Genomic DNA, 14,427 nt, shown 5'->3' with positions numbered 1-14,427 from the left:
AAAGAACTCCAAGTAGCCGGCGGTGGTGGCGCACGCCTTTAATCCCAGCACTTGGGGGGCAGAGGCAGACAGGTCTCTGTGAATTCGAGGCCAACCTGGTCTACCAAGCGAGTTCCAGGACAACCTCTAAAACAATACAATGAAACCCTGTCTCGAAAAAAAAAACAAAAAAACAAAAAGAACTCCAAGTAATAAAAGTAGAAAATCCCCATGGATAGCCACAGTACTTACCACAGCAGAATCCACTGAAGAGGCCAAAACAATCAAAATCTCAAAGAGAAATTAGACAGCTACATAACTGCATCTCCCCCAAGGAATGTTTTTTTTTGTTTTGTTTTGTTTTGGTTTTGGTTTTTTTTGTTTTGTTTTTTTTTTGTTTTTGTTTTTGTTTTTTGTTTTTCGAGACAGGGTTTCTCTGTGGCTTTGGAGGCTGTCCTGGAACTTGCTCTGTAGACCAGGCTGGCCTCGAACTCACAGAGATCCACCTGCCTCTACCCCCCAAGGAATGTTACCTGTGGTGGTGGCGGCTTTAACTCACTCACCTCTCCCCTTCCGGATGTGTTACCTGTGGTAGTGGCTTTAACTTGCTCACCTCTCCCCTTCCAGAGTATCATTTAGTTCCTCAGCTCAGAGTATAAGTTTTGTAAGTATGGAAAGGAAGAAGTAGTCACTCAGATCACATGATGACAGCTCACTTCAGAAATGATAAGATCTATAGGTGTCATAGTCCCCTGATAGGATGAGATGAGAAAACACACAGCCAGGTTACACACAGCACCCAGATGTCTGAGATAAGAGTATTGCTGTGAGTTCAAGTCTATCCTGGGCTACAAAATAAGTAGCAAGCCAGTCAAACCATGTCTCAAGAAACCCAGAAAAGAAAAGGGACTGGAGAGATGACTCAGTAGTTAAGAGCACTGACTATTCTTCCAGAGGACGCAGGTTCAATTCCCAGCACCCACATGGCAGCTAACAACTGTCTGTAACTCCAATATCAGACAAACATGCAGGCAAAACATCCATGCACATTAAGTAAAAAAAATAAATAAATAAATTTTAAAAAGAAAGAAAACCCAGGAAAGGAAAAAAAAGAAGAAGAAGAAGAAGAAGCTGATCACCTCTAGTATTCCCTCTAAGTCTCTCAAATCCTACCCTAATGAACAGGCGTCAGATAGCAAATTGAAGAACTGTCTATACCTGTGTCTATAAATTTCCTGTGTCCTTAATATACCAAGGTCATGAAGTCCAGAAATAGATTGAGGAATCAACATGTTATAAGAGACCAAGAGATGTGATAAAATTCTGTGTGGTGTCCAGATTAGCCCAGGAACAGAAATGGACATGAGCCAGGAGAATTAGGAAAACCCATGTATATGCTGAAGTTCAGGTGATAATGTTGTAACCAGTGTCTGCTCTAAGTTTTGACAGATGCAGACTGGTTATGGCAGATGTTAGTATCCTGTAAGCCAAGGAAGGTACAGGAGAAATGCGTACTACTCTATAGTTCTGAGTTTGTGCCTGTTGGTAGTTTTTGTGACTTTACTAATCCCTGGGAATCACTGTCTTGTTTCAGGGATGATGCAGTGTGTCATTGCTGTGGCTGACAAAGTGTTTGATGCCTTCCTGAACATGATGGCAGAGAAAGTAAGCCTCACCAGAGGGCCAGCGTGTGCCTGCTGGAGGCACACGGGGAAGCCCTATGGCACCTGTCTTTTCACTCTAGGCTAAGACCAAGGAGAATGAAGAGGAGCTGGAACGCCATGCCCAGTTTCTGCTGGTGAACTTCAACCACATCCACAAGAGGATAAGGAGAGTGGCTGACAAATACCTGTCTGGTCTGGTGGATAAGTGAGTCTGATTTCCCTCTAAGGCTTCGAGTGTAAATGCCGTATCATGAGAAATGCTGAGGGTCCACCGGCAAAAGCACGACCAGCTTTGGGAAGGAGGCTGTGTAGCCTGCATTTGGCCTCAGGGCCTGAGAACATTTCTGACGAGGCTCCATACACCTCACTGTGGAGAGCCATGTCTCACAGCTCATGCTGGTGCAGGGGAGGTACAGAGGTGAACAGTCCATTCCTAGAAAGTCCATGTCCTTAGCCCTGAGAACCTTTTCTTGCTGTAGGTTTCCACACTTGCTCTGGAGTGGGACTGTGCTGAAGACCATGCTGGACATCCTGCAGACCCTGTCACTATCACTGAGTGCTGTGAGTGTGCCAGTGACTTGGCTCTGCTTAACACAGGCCTGCCACTGTGTGTTGTCCTGATGCTCCTCCAGTAATACCCCTGAGCCTCACTTATGCTACGTGTAGTCAATGGAGTGGGTACAAAATTGTTCCCTGATGTTCCCCACTAGGCTGCAGCAAGTTTGGAATCCATATGGGGCATATGGTGGGGAGGGCTCGCAGCCAAACTGTTGCCTGTGCCACATTCTTGGCAGAAGCAGCCTCGGTGGCTTAGGGGTCTGTATGTTTCCAGGATATTCACAAGGATCAGCCTTACTATGACATTCCTGATGCCCCATATCGGATCACGGTCCCTGACACATACGAAGCCCGAGAGGTAAGTCCCATTTAGTCCTCTAGAATGAGGGCTTCCCTGGATGTCAAGACAGGTGCTCAACATACCTTACGTCCCCAAGTCCCCAGCATTAACACTATGATGGTTTTTGGCACTGTCCCACTAATTCCCAAGGCTGTCGTGTCCCAGGCCTGTGCTTCCCACTTGGCCATCCAGACTCTGCAATATTCATTTCTGCTTTAGCCGCCAAAGGCATTTCTGGCTACGAGTCAGCTACCAGCTCCTCAGAAATGCATTGAGCAAGCATGGGTTCCAGAGCTCAGTCCTCTGATACATACCATCTTTTTCACTTTAGAATAGACTGACAGGTTCTAGCTTTGACTTACCCTTGGCAAATGGGTAGAATAAATATCCCAGATGAGGAAGATGTCCCGGAAGATGCTCCTGTCTCCACTGAGTCTGGCTTGGAGCCTCTGCTGCAGAGGACTGAATTGGGGCCAGGCTCAGGATTCCTCCAGCCTTGGGCCTTCCCAGCTGGACAAACTGTCAGCAGTGAGAGTCCAGACACAGTGATGTGGCACCTGTGAGGATTTTTTTCTCACCTAGAAAATCTTTCCCTTTAGTCACTGGAACATGTTGCACAGTGGCCCTAGGACACACTGTTTATGGTGTAGCTCTGCCACACAGCCTTATGCAAGAACTACAGACCATACACTACATGGTTTAAAGAAAGAGATTTATTTCCTCACAGTTAATGGGGATAAAAAGTCTAAGAATGAAGTGTTACAGGGGAGTATTCAGGGGTCACTCTCCTTGGAGTGCAGGTGGCCACCTTCTCCCTATGTCCCCATGTGACCCTCCCTCTGAGGGTGGTGTCCCTCATAGTTCCACGTTTCTTCTGTGCATAAATGTACCAGCTGCACTGGGTTCGGGCTCACCCCAACAACCTTTTAATGTAATCACCTCTTTCAAAGCCTGTCTCCAAGTGCAGTCTCATTCTGAGCTTCTGAGGATCAGGGCTTCAATGTAAGACTTTGAGAGGACTCAGGTTAGCCCATGACAGTCACGACAACCTAGATAGGCTGACTTCAGGTTGTTCAACTTGCAGAGCATCGTAAAGGACTTTGCTGCACGCTGTGGGATGATCCTGCAAGAAGCCATGAAGTGGGCACCCACCGTCACCAAGTCCCACCTACAGGTACTTTCTCCAGATACCAAACAGCAGTCAAAATATAAACAGCACTAATGTGAGTAACAGAGACCAGGAACATCAGTCTAAGCCTGAGAATAGCTGGTGCTCAGGGGCCATTCTGTCGGATACACCATGTGGGGTGAGTGTACTGTCAAGTTAGTGGGCTCAGGCGAAGAAACATGATCCACCAAACTCAGCAAACCCACATGGAGTTTATTGGGAAAGGGAGCAAAGGGAGGAGTAGGAGTTAACCGATCAGTAGTAGAAATGGCAAGAGAGACAATAGGCAGGAGGCACTTGCTTATATAAAGGGAACAGGAGCGGTTTAGAATGAAGCTCAGCAATTGGAGACCTTGAAACTGAAGTCATGGAGCTGCCCTTGGCCACATGGTTTCTGCATGCAGAGTCCTTATGCAGCCACCTAATGCATGCACAATGCAGTCATGCAACCTTTGACAGGCTTTGAGCTGTCAGCATAATGCCAGGCTATCAACAAGGAGCACAGCGAGGAGTGACCACCCAGCGAAGACAGATCCCAGGGTGGGGAGAGAGCCCAAGGATTAGAGAGGCCCCACGACCAGGAAAGGCTCCCTGAGGAGAAGCACAGGCCCAGGATAGCGCTGGTGTGGAGTGACAGGCAGGTGCTGAGGAGAAACCACTGAGGCCGGAGAAGGAGAGGAGTCGGGAGCAGGAACAGGGCCAGGTTTCCCAGGACCCAGGGAGAGGGAGAAGCCAGGGTATTCACACTATGTAAGGTGTTAAGGTTATAGGAGCACTTGCGGCTGCTTACAAGGTGAGTTGGGTCAATATGGGAGGCAGGGACAGTGCCACAAGCCAGCAGCAGTACAACCTAGACATGGTGGGTTATGTGCATGTCAATGCAGAGCCTTGATAGGGGCTGGTGAGCAGATGCATTCCAGTGGAGCTCTGTCTAGCTACATGCCTAGGTATATCTGCATTTCTTCAGACAGAAGTGCTGGGTGGCAAAGAGAACAAAAATGCCAGGGAAAAGTTTGTTTTAGAAGGAATTTAGAAGGAATCAAAGATTTTTTAAAAAAGGTACCACTATAAGAAATCTGAGCTACTATTGAGTGAAACCTGTGAATGCCCTTAGTAGGACTTTTAAGGAGAGATAATTTTGTTTGGTTGGTTTTTTTGGGAGGGGGGAGTTGATTTGTTTGTGTTTTGAGACAAGTTTTCTCTGTGTGATAGCCCTGGCTGTCCTGAAACTAGCTCTGTAAACCAGGCTGGCCTCAAACTCAGAGATCTGCCTGCCTCCGGAGCACTGAGATTAAAGGTGTGCACCACCATACCCAGTTCAAGGCAAGCTGTTTAAAAAATATTCCTCTTGGTGAAGCCCAGGAAGGCTACACCAGCTGCCTCTGAGAGACTTGGGGGCAGTTTGACAATACATTGAGCAAGAACCCATGGTTTGTGCCTAGGATTATTGTGAGGTTCCTCCTTTTACAGAGGGCTGAACGGGAAGAATTAATACTGGAAGAGAGATCATCTGGACCCAACGTAGGGTCGAGTTACACAAAAAAGGACAGCCATTTTACACCCTGCAGTCTTAAGATTTGCCCCCTGGAATTCTGCAGACTGATTTCCTTCATATCATGTGGAGGAAAAGAGCCGTAGCTACTGAAGAAAGCAGGAGTCCTTTAGTGCCTGAATGCTTGAAGAAACAAACGTGCAGTCAGTAGTAGAGCCACCTCCCCTGCTGATGTCAGGTCCCATCGCTGGCAGGCCAAGGCAGAGTCAGCACTGAAACCTGGAGTCTGACCTGCTGATTTGTACTTTATACTTTATAGCTTGTTTTCTCCATTTCAGGAATATCTGAACAAACATCAGAACTGGGTGTCAGGACTGTCCCAGCACACAGGACTGGCCATGGCCACCGAGAGCATCCTTCACTTTGCCGGCTACAACAAGCAGAACACGACTCTTGGAGTATGTGCAAACATCCTATGGAACAGTGAGCCCCTGATCTGGGAGAAAATATTATAGGGTGGATTTTCGTCAAAGACCCCTTGGCATTCATAACCCACATATTTGTGGGGTATATAGGATATCTGTTGACAGATGGGAATTTGTTGAGGGTCCAAAAGAGATGGCCACCTGCACAAACATTTCCCTAGAGCTTAAGTTTTGAAATATATATGATTTTGAAGGTAAAACTTGGTGCATTGATGAAATCTGGCTTTCTAGTGTCTAGAGAGAGGAAAGAAACTGGCCTCTCGGACATGTATAGCATTATATCATAGTCATATTTGTTTGGGGCAGTAGTTTCAGCTTTCCTAATGCTGCAATCCTTTAATACAATTTCTCATGTTGTTTCATTGCTACTTCATAACTGCAATTGTGCTACTATTATGAATCATAATGTAGATGTCTGATACGTAGGATATCTGATATGTAGACCCTAAAGAGGTCATGACCCACAGGTTGAGAACTGCTTGTCTGAACCATTCGCTGGACTTGCTTGTGAGTCTCTTTCCTGCAGGCTCTCAAATACACACATGTACCCCCAGCACTCGGGAGGCAGAGGCAGGCAGATCTCTATGAGTTCAGGACCAGCCTGGTCTCCAGAGAAAGTTCAAGGACAACCAGGACAGTGCTCTGGAATGTTGTGCTATGTTAGTTTGCCAGCACTGAAAACTTAATAGTCTTTGCCTCAGAACTCAACTTCTTACCTGGATTTTTTGGTTTACCAAGTTAAACATAATAAAAAGATGATGTTTCACCATCTAAAATAATTCTCTATACTTGTCTGTAGGCAACTCAGCTAACTGAACGGCCAGCCTGTGTGAAGAAAGATTATTCCAACTTCATGGCATCCTTGAATTTGCGTAACCGCTATGCAGGCGAGGTATTTCTCTTGCCCTTATTTCAGAGGCTGTTCTGAGCATCTTGATTTATGCCATGTGACTATTTCACAGAAGAACATGAATGAGGGATCTGGATGATAGGATTTACTCATTTCAGGTGACTCGAAGAACCTGGGAACGAGCAAAATCAGTGACATATTGTGGTATATTTATGACAGTCACCTAGCACCTCTGCAAGAAAGTGGTATCACATGGGCGCACTCAGGCATGCCAAGGCATTCTGTGAAGTGTTAGCAAACATGTACTGGTGTCTCCAGGACATGTGCTAAAGTGTATGCACCAATATTCTAGCCTTACATGTAAAGAATCAGAGGCTCCTGAGATTACATAACTTGCCAAAAGTAGACTCAGGAACCGCATCTGCTGGCTCCACAGAGGGCTTCCACGCACACCGGAGTTGTTGGAGGCTAACACTGACACGGAGACGGGCATCTCACAGAGTTTATCAGAGTGCTCCCTGAGAGTTGGCTCACCTTCCCCGAACATTCTGCTTCTTACTTAATTCAGTGGCTGCTCTTCTCCAGTGAGTCCTGGTGGAGTCCCCTGGTGTACTCAGCATGTGCTAACCACATGCTGGGAATTGCTAGAGAGCTTATTCCATGGCTTTTTGAATGCTGTGTGGCAGCAGGAAGTTTATCTTTAGGGCATAGGTTTATTTTTTGGAATAAGTCTTGTCTCCTATATAGCCAGGTATATGAGTAATAAAGTCACTCTCTGGGAAAAAATATATATATGAAAATATAGTGACTCACTGGCTTTCTTGTTTGAGTCATATTGACGCTAAAGAAATTTATTTATCTAGCTTATGTTCACATGCCCTGTCCAGGCTTAGCACTGTGTAAGGTGACTGACTAATTCATGTCACTGCCTTCAAGGAAGAGAGGTGATGAAAACACCAACATACACTTCTGGAAGAGATGCTCAATTACAGCATCATTGACGTGAGCTGTAGCTGGGACAGTGAGTCACTGGGCAGTACCATTGTGAGCTTGGTCAGCTGGTAGCCAGGCCTGGCTTACTGGCACAGCTGCTAATCAGTGTACTTCTTCACAGGTACATGGAATGATTCGCTTCTCAGGTGCCACAGGACAGATATCTGACCTGAACAAAATGATGGTCCAGGATCTGATTACAGCTTTGGACCACAGTAATCCTCATCACTATACACAGGCCATGTTCAAGCTGACTGCAATGCTCATTAGCAGCAAAGGTAATGCACAGAGCTTCATGGGGTTCTCGGTTCATTTCTAAGTGAATGGTCAAAGAAAGAACTGGAGCTCTGCTAGTAGAAATCTGTCTCATCTCTCATGAGCCAGCAGTAAATAAAAGGCACTTGTAGCCCAGTTAGTGCTGGCTCTCACATCAGCCTAGGGAAGCCTTGTTCAGGCCCAGCCAGAATCAGGGCCTTTGACTAATTTGTGTTTGGTTCTAGATTGTGACCCGCAGCTCCTTCATCATCTGTGTTGGGGTCCCCTCCGGATGTTCAATGAGCACGGCATGGAGACTGCGCTAGCCTGCTGGGAGTGGCTGCTGGCTGGCAAGAATGGAGTGGAAGTGCCGGTAAGAGATGAGCCCAGCTTGTCTCTGTGTGGGATGAGAGGGGGAGGGGCTGCTGGCCTGGCTCTACCACCAGGGCTTTGTGACTCTCAATCCCTGTCTGCAGAAAGAATGTTGTGTGTAGTAAGGGGCGTGATGGTGGAGGGGTGTTCATAGAGCCTGCATATGGGAGGCTCAGAACGGAAAACAGTCTCCGTGGTGAGACCAGCAGGCTGTCTTACATGCCCATTGATGCTGGAGCTGACTGGGAGCAATCGCTTTCTTGACTTTCTAACCTGAGGTGGGGAAGGAAGGAGGAATGGGACAGCATCACCTACAAATCTGTCAGCACCTCCATTCCTGGCACCACCAGTCTTAAATGTATTCTAGTCACCTGCCACCAAGCGCCACGAGGGTAGCTGATGAGCACCCCAACTGACAAAGTCAGGTCGGCTACAGCTGGACCTGGTGGCTTAAGTTCATAATCCAGCTAGCTGTTCAAGAAGCTGCATCAGAAGATCCAGGCATATGTGAGGTCTTGGATTCAATTTCCAGTAGCACAACAAAGCCTGGGCTCCAGAGATCCAGTTGCTTCCTGTTTTAGACACCTCATTATGGTCAATACCATCCTTACCTTATCTCTGTGTAGACCAAACTCTCCAAGGACATCTTAAGAGTTCCTTTCCATGCTTCCTACAAATGACCCACCACACGTCCTACTAGCTGTATCTTTTTGCCTTTAAATAGATCCAGAATTTGGTCATATCCCAGCATTAATTACAGCTACACCTGTGGCCCTGGCCTCCTTTGTCTCTCCCATAACCTTAAGGTAGCCACAATGTGTAAGTTATTTTTCTCAGGCTGTGACAAAACCCCATGGCTGAAAGCAACTTATGGAAGAAGGAATTTATTTTGGCCATGGTTCCAGAGGGTGAGTCTATAACTGGCAGAGCCGTGGCAGCAGGTCATCAGAGCAGGGAGCTGGGAGCTCAGAGCTGATTTCTCAAACACAAAGCAAAGAGAGTGAACTAGAAGGACAGCAAGGCTATAAACGCTCAGAGCCTACCCCCAGTTATGTGCTTACTCCAGCAAGGTCACACCCCCTAATGGTTCCATGCCATCCCCTAAACAGTGCTGCCCACTGAAAGCCTGAGACTGTGGGGATCATCCCATTAAACCACCATAACCAATGAATTAGCTACTTTTCTGTTGCTGTGATAAAACACCATAACCAAGACAATGTATAAAAGAAAGAGTTTATTTGTGACTCATGGTGCCATAGGGTTAAAGTTCATGATGGCAGAATGGGGGTAACAGGAAACAGTTGCTGGAGCCACAGCTGAGAGCTCACATCTCAAACTACAAGCAGGAAACAGAGCTAGCCCTAAAAGTCTTGAAACCACAAAGCCCTGCTCTCCAGTGACACACTTCCTCCAGAAAGCTTCCCAAACTGCCACTAACTGGGGCCAGGTGTTCAAATGCCCAAGACATTTGGGGTCATCTCATTCAAACCGCCATGGGAGCATGCCAGGAAAACCTGCGCTAGATTGAATCTAATCTCTCTTGTTCCCAGACCCCTTGTTGCTCTCCCACCAACCTCATCTCGTCTGACATACTTACTCTAAAACCTCAAGCTCACCTTCCCACCTTCCTCGGTCCCTTCCTGTCTTCTCACAGGCTCTGCTGTAGCTGTGCTAGGTCCTGTTGCCCCTGGTCTCCCAGGCTTGTTCCTGCCCAGCTGCAGTGATGATATGTCACCACGGCCACCCTGCCTAGAACAGCTTCACTCCATTCTCCACATTGCTTCTTTCTCAGCCTTAGCTCCATGTCTCGTGCTTACTTGGACTGTGTGTATTTATTTGCTTCCAGATCTGGGAGGCCCTGCTGACAAAGAAAAGGATCTTAGACAAATGAGTGGGAGTCTGGCCTCTGCTGGGCGCCTTGGCCCCAGCAGTTCTGGGTTCTCTATAATACTAACAGTAGCTAGAGGCCAGAGTGCAAGAGAAGCCACAGACAGCTGTAGTTCCTTGGCATTCTTGGGTTCCCACCTATGGCAGTGCTATCCTTAGCACAAATGGCCTTTATCTTTACCATCATGGCAAATGTTCTTCAGGCAGCAGAAGGGAAAAGAACTGAGATGCCAATTTAAGAAGCATGCCCAGGCCAGGAAGTAGTGAAGTACACCTTTAATCCCTTTAATCCCAGCACCCGGGAGGTAGAAGCAGGTGGATCTCTATGAGTTCAAGGCCAGCCTGGTCCACATAGTGAGTTCCAGGACAGCCTTCAAAACAATACAGAGAAACCCTGTCTCAAAAAGCCAAAAAAAAAAAAAAAAAAAGTATGCCCAGGCTTTCCTTCACCTTGCCCAGTTGGTTCCCATCTTGCTCTTTAATACTCATGAGAACCCAGCAATCAGCCCAAGACACAGAGAACCTAAGAGAAAATGCCTGTGACTTGTAATACTTTCTCATCAGGACGCCAGCCTGCAAATAATGACACACTTATTATTTATTATTAAATCTTGGCCTTAGCTTAGGCTTTTTCCCTACTAGCTCTTATGACTCAAATTAATCTTCTATTTTTTAATGATTTATTTGTTTGCATTGGTGTTTGCCTACATGCGCATCTGTGTAAGGGTGTTGGATCCCCTGGAACTGGAATTAATAGACAGTTGGGAGCTGCCATGTGGGTGCTGGGAATTGAACCTCAATCCTCTGGAAGAGCAGCCAATGCTCTTAACTGCTGAGCCACCTCTCCAGCCCCTAACCTGCTTCTGAGTGACTCAGTTAGAGTGACTCAGTTACCTTTCCTCTGTACCATATGTCTCGCTGGCATCCCCACCTCTCTTCTCAAAGTCCTCTCTCTCCCCAAAAGTCCCACCTATACTCTCCTGCCTAGCTGTTGGCCATTTAGCTCTTTATTAAACCATCAGAAGGCTCCTTAGGCAGAGACACATCTTTTCGGTGTAAACAAATATTCCACAACATTGCATGCGTACGCGTGCGTGCGTGTGTGTGTGTGTGTGTGTGTATGTGTGTGTTGGTACTAGGATTGAATCCATGACCTTGCAAGTATAAGGAGGCAAGCACTCTACTGCAGTATCCCCAGCCTGTGAGCCACATCTTGCAGAAGGTAAATAGTGGTCCTGGAAAGGGAGCCCAAGCATCTGCCTCACTTGTGCCTTGTGCAGCTCGCACACTGCTGATTCTTCCCCAGGGTCAGATGGAACAGTTCCTAATTAGCGCCCACTTCTTCCAGGCCACTACTCTGTGTTACCCTCCTACCTCCAAGCAGTATAGCTAGGTCAAGGGAATGACTAGGCCCCTGGCAGTTGCAGCCTACCTCTCTTGGACCCCAAGGTTACTGTCAAATCTGATAAGCTAATGGAGGCCTGCCTTTGTGGCTTGGAAATCCTGCATATGGTGCTCGCCCTCCTTAATTAACACAGATATTTTTCAGAATTGTTTCCAGGGTTGGCCAAGACAGAGCCTGCACTGCCTTAGGTACATCACAGGTGTGCTTCACCTGGTACCCTGCCCTGGGTGACAGTCAGTCAGGGGAATGGCTGGAAGAGACATACCAAACCCTTAAGTGGCTGCCCTGGGACATGGGGTTATGTGATGCCATCTCATTCTTTTCTAGGCCTCTAATTTTATCCAGTATTGTTTTACTTTGTTTGCTTTTTTAGAAGGCACCTCATTCTGTAGCACTGGTTGTCCTGAAACTCACTCTGTAGCCCAGACCAAACCTGAGCTCATTAAGTCCTCCTGCCCCAGGCTCCTGAAGGCTGGGACCACAGGCAGGAGCAGCCACTTGAGCTTTTCGCAGTAAATCACAGACAGTCTGCAGGAGCTGACACTTCTTTCCACTTGCAGTTTATGCGGGAGATGGCAGGGGCCTGGCACATGACAGTGGAGCAGAAGTCTGGCCTCTTTTCTGCCGAAACAAAGGAAGCAGACCCCCTGGCGGCATCGGAAGCAAGTCAGCCTAGACCGTGTCCCCCTGAAGTGACACCCCACTACATCTGGATCGATGTACGTGCCTACCAGGCTCCGCTGTGCTTTGCAGTCAGCCTCCCCTTTGTACAGGCACGCCTGTGGTGTGCTGGCACGCCTGCCAGCCTAGGGCCCCGACCTGGGAGAACGGGTGCTGTCTAGACCCCTCTTCTGGTCCTCCCGGCCTTCCTGTCACCCAGAACCCCTCTTACTAGCTGCTCTTACGAGCACTGGGATGAGACTGGCCCACCCCAACTTAGGCAGCTTGTTTACCTCTTACCCAGTTCCTGGTACAGCGCTTTGAGATCGCCAAGTACTGTAGCTCTGACCAGGTGGAGATCTTCTCAAGCCTGCTGCAGCGCTCTATGTCCCTGAATATTGGTGGAGCGAAGGGGAGCATGAACAGACATGTGGCAGCCATCGGACCACGTTTCAAGTGAGGCTCTTTTTCTGGGGGCATCTGGGTGTCCTGTTACTGGTGTGTGGGGCATGTCTGTAACATGTGAATCATGGTGTGGGTAGGTAGGTGTGTCCTGTGATGCTTCTGTGCAATGAGAGTAAATTCTTTGGCACTGTTCTCAGGAAGAATGTGAAGAAGATATGAACCCATGAGCCTCTGGCTAGCTAAAAGCCTCTCAATTCCCTGCTCCCCTAGTCCACTCTTTCTCACTAGAACATGGACTCTGCTGTCATCTATGGGACCTATGGCTAGTACCAGTGTGCTTATCTTCCCAAGACATCTTCTCTGTCTACCTCTTCCCTGAACTCCAAACCATGCATGACTCCATCGCCACTGACCACTCATTAGAACTACATACCATGACCCCATGACCACTGATCACTCATTAGAACTCCAGACCATGGCCAGTCATTGGTGGTGGCACACGCTTTTAATCCTAGCACTCAGGAGGCAGAGGCAGACATGTTTCTGTGTGTTCAAGGTCAGCCTGGTCTACAGAGAAAGTTCCAGGACAGCCAGGGTTACACAGAGAAACCCTATCTCAGGAAGAAAAGTCTTTCTATACCCACTTTATGCAATGGAACTTGACATCAGGCATACGAGGCATGAGCTCTACAAACAGAGCTATATCCCCAACCCACTCAGAGTGCTTTACTCTAGAATGTGTCAGTTTTTATATGTTGCAGGACCTCATTCCGCTACACAAGTGCTAGACTAATGAGCTACAGCTTAGAATAGGAAAACTTTTCTTTTCTTTTTTTTTTTAAAGATTTATTTATTTATTACAAACATCTACACACCAGAAGAGGGCACCAGATCTCATTACAGATGGTTGTGAGCCACCATGTGGTTGCTGGGAATTGAACTCATGACCTCTGGAAGAGCAGTCAGTGCTCTTAACCTCTGAGCCATCTCTCCAGCCCGAAAACTTTTCTTTTAGTTAACTAAATTAATCATTTTAACTTTAGGGCTTTACTATACAATACCTTCACCCATCCATGGAAAGATTTTTTTTTTGAGACAGGGTTTCTCTGTAGCTCTGGAGCCTGTCCTGGAACTCACTCTGCAGACCAGTCTGGCCTCGAGCTCACAGAGATCTCCTGCCTCTACCTCCCAAGTGCTGGGATTAAAAGTATGTACCAGCATCCTTTCAAACAAACGAACAAACCACAAAAACACTGTAATCTTGGCACCTAAAAGACATAGGCAAAGGGTTCAGAAAATCAGATTTATCTTCACACTCAAAAAGGGAACTGAAGTCTGGCTTGAGAGAAAGAGAGAGGGAGGGAGGGAGGGGGGAGGGAGAGAGAGAGAGAGAGAGAGAGAGAGAGAGAGAGAGAGAGAGAGAGAGAGAGGGAGGGAGAGAGAGAGAGAGAGAGAGACTGGTACTGGTAATGTTGTTTCTGGGCTCTATATTCAGGGCCTCTGGGGTTTGCTTAGACCATACTGCTTGAGGCTCAGCCCTTGACTAGGGCTTCAACCTTGTGGCTCTCTCCCAGACTGCTCACCCTGGGGCTCTCCCTCCTGCATGCTGATGTGGTTCCAAATGCAACCATTCGAAACGTGCTTCGAGAGAAGATCTACTCAACAGCCTTTGACTATTTCAGGTATTACCTCAAGCTGTGTTGTGCACATGCCCAGACATAGCTGCAACCCAGCTTATAGCACCCTCATTCCCCAGGAAGTTACTTACATAAGGACATGGTTTGTCTGGCTCATGCTGGAAGCATGACTAGACTGAAATATCCTCAGCCATGTGTACTCAGAGCAAGTGCCCAGTGAAATGCCTGCAGATTGTCCTGTGAGTTTAATTCATTTAAGAGATTGGGAGCAGGGCCT

The 14,427-nt window shown here is 47.4% G+C and overlaps 1 protein-coding gene across 1 annotated transcript in view; it reads left to right on the top strand.

Moving 5' to 3' along the window:
* The window catches only part of Pi4ka (phosphatidylinositol 4-kinase alpha), a 135,114-nt gene that overhangs the window by 101,639 nt on the left and 19,048 nt on the right, over positions 1–14,427 (top strand). The window contains exons 24-35 of the mRNA XM_005077560.4: positions 1,574–1,644; positions 1,724–1,848; positions 2,123–2,204; positions 2,476–2,559; positions 3,626–3,715; positions 5,540–5,659; positions 6,486–6,578; positions 7,651–7,807; positions 8,030–8,157; positions 12,009–12,167; positions 12,413–12,564; positions 14,088–14,195. Of these exons, the coding sequence (XP_005077617.1) occupies positions 1,574–1,644; positions 1,724–1,848; positions 2,123–2,204; positions 2,476–2,559; positions 3,626–3,715; positions 5,540–5,659; positions 6,486–6,578; positions 7,651–7,807; positions 8,030–8,157; positions 12,009–12,167; positions 12,413–12,564; positions 14,088–14,195 (1,369 nt within the window). The remainder of the gene's footprint in view (positions 1–1,573; positions 1,645–1,723; positions 1,849–2,122; positions 2,205–2,475; positions 2,560–3,625; positions 3,716–5,539; positions 5,660–6,485; positions 6,579–7,650; positions 7,808–8,029; positions 8,158–12,008; positions 12,168–12,412; positions 12,565–14,087; positions 14,196–14,427) is intronic.

This window comes from Mesocricetus auratus, unplaced genomic scaffold, assembly GCF_017639785.1.
Source record: "Mesocricetus auratus isolate SY011 unplaced genomic scaffold, BCM_Maur_2.0 Super-Scaffold_100008, whole genome shotgun sequence".
NCBI classification, from domain to species: Eukaryota; Metazoa; Chordata; class Mammalia; order Rodentia; family Cricetidae; genus Mesocricetus; species Mesocricetus auratus.
The sequence above is the reverse complement of the archived record's forward strand: the minus strand, read 5'-3'. Positions and strand labels throughout refer to the sequence as shown.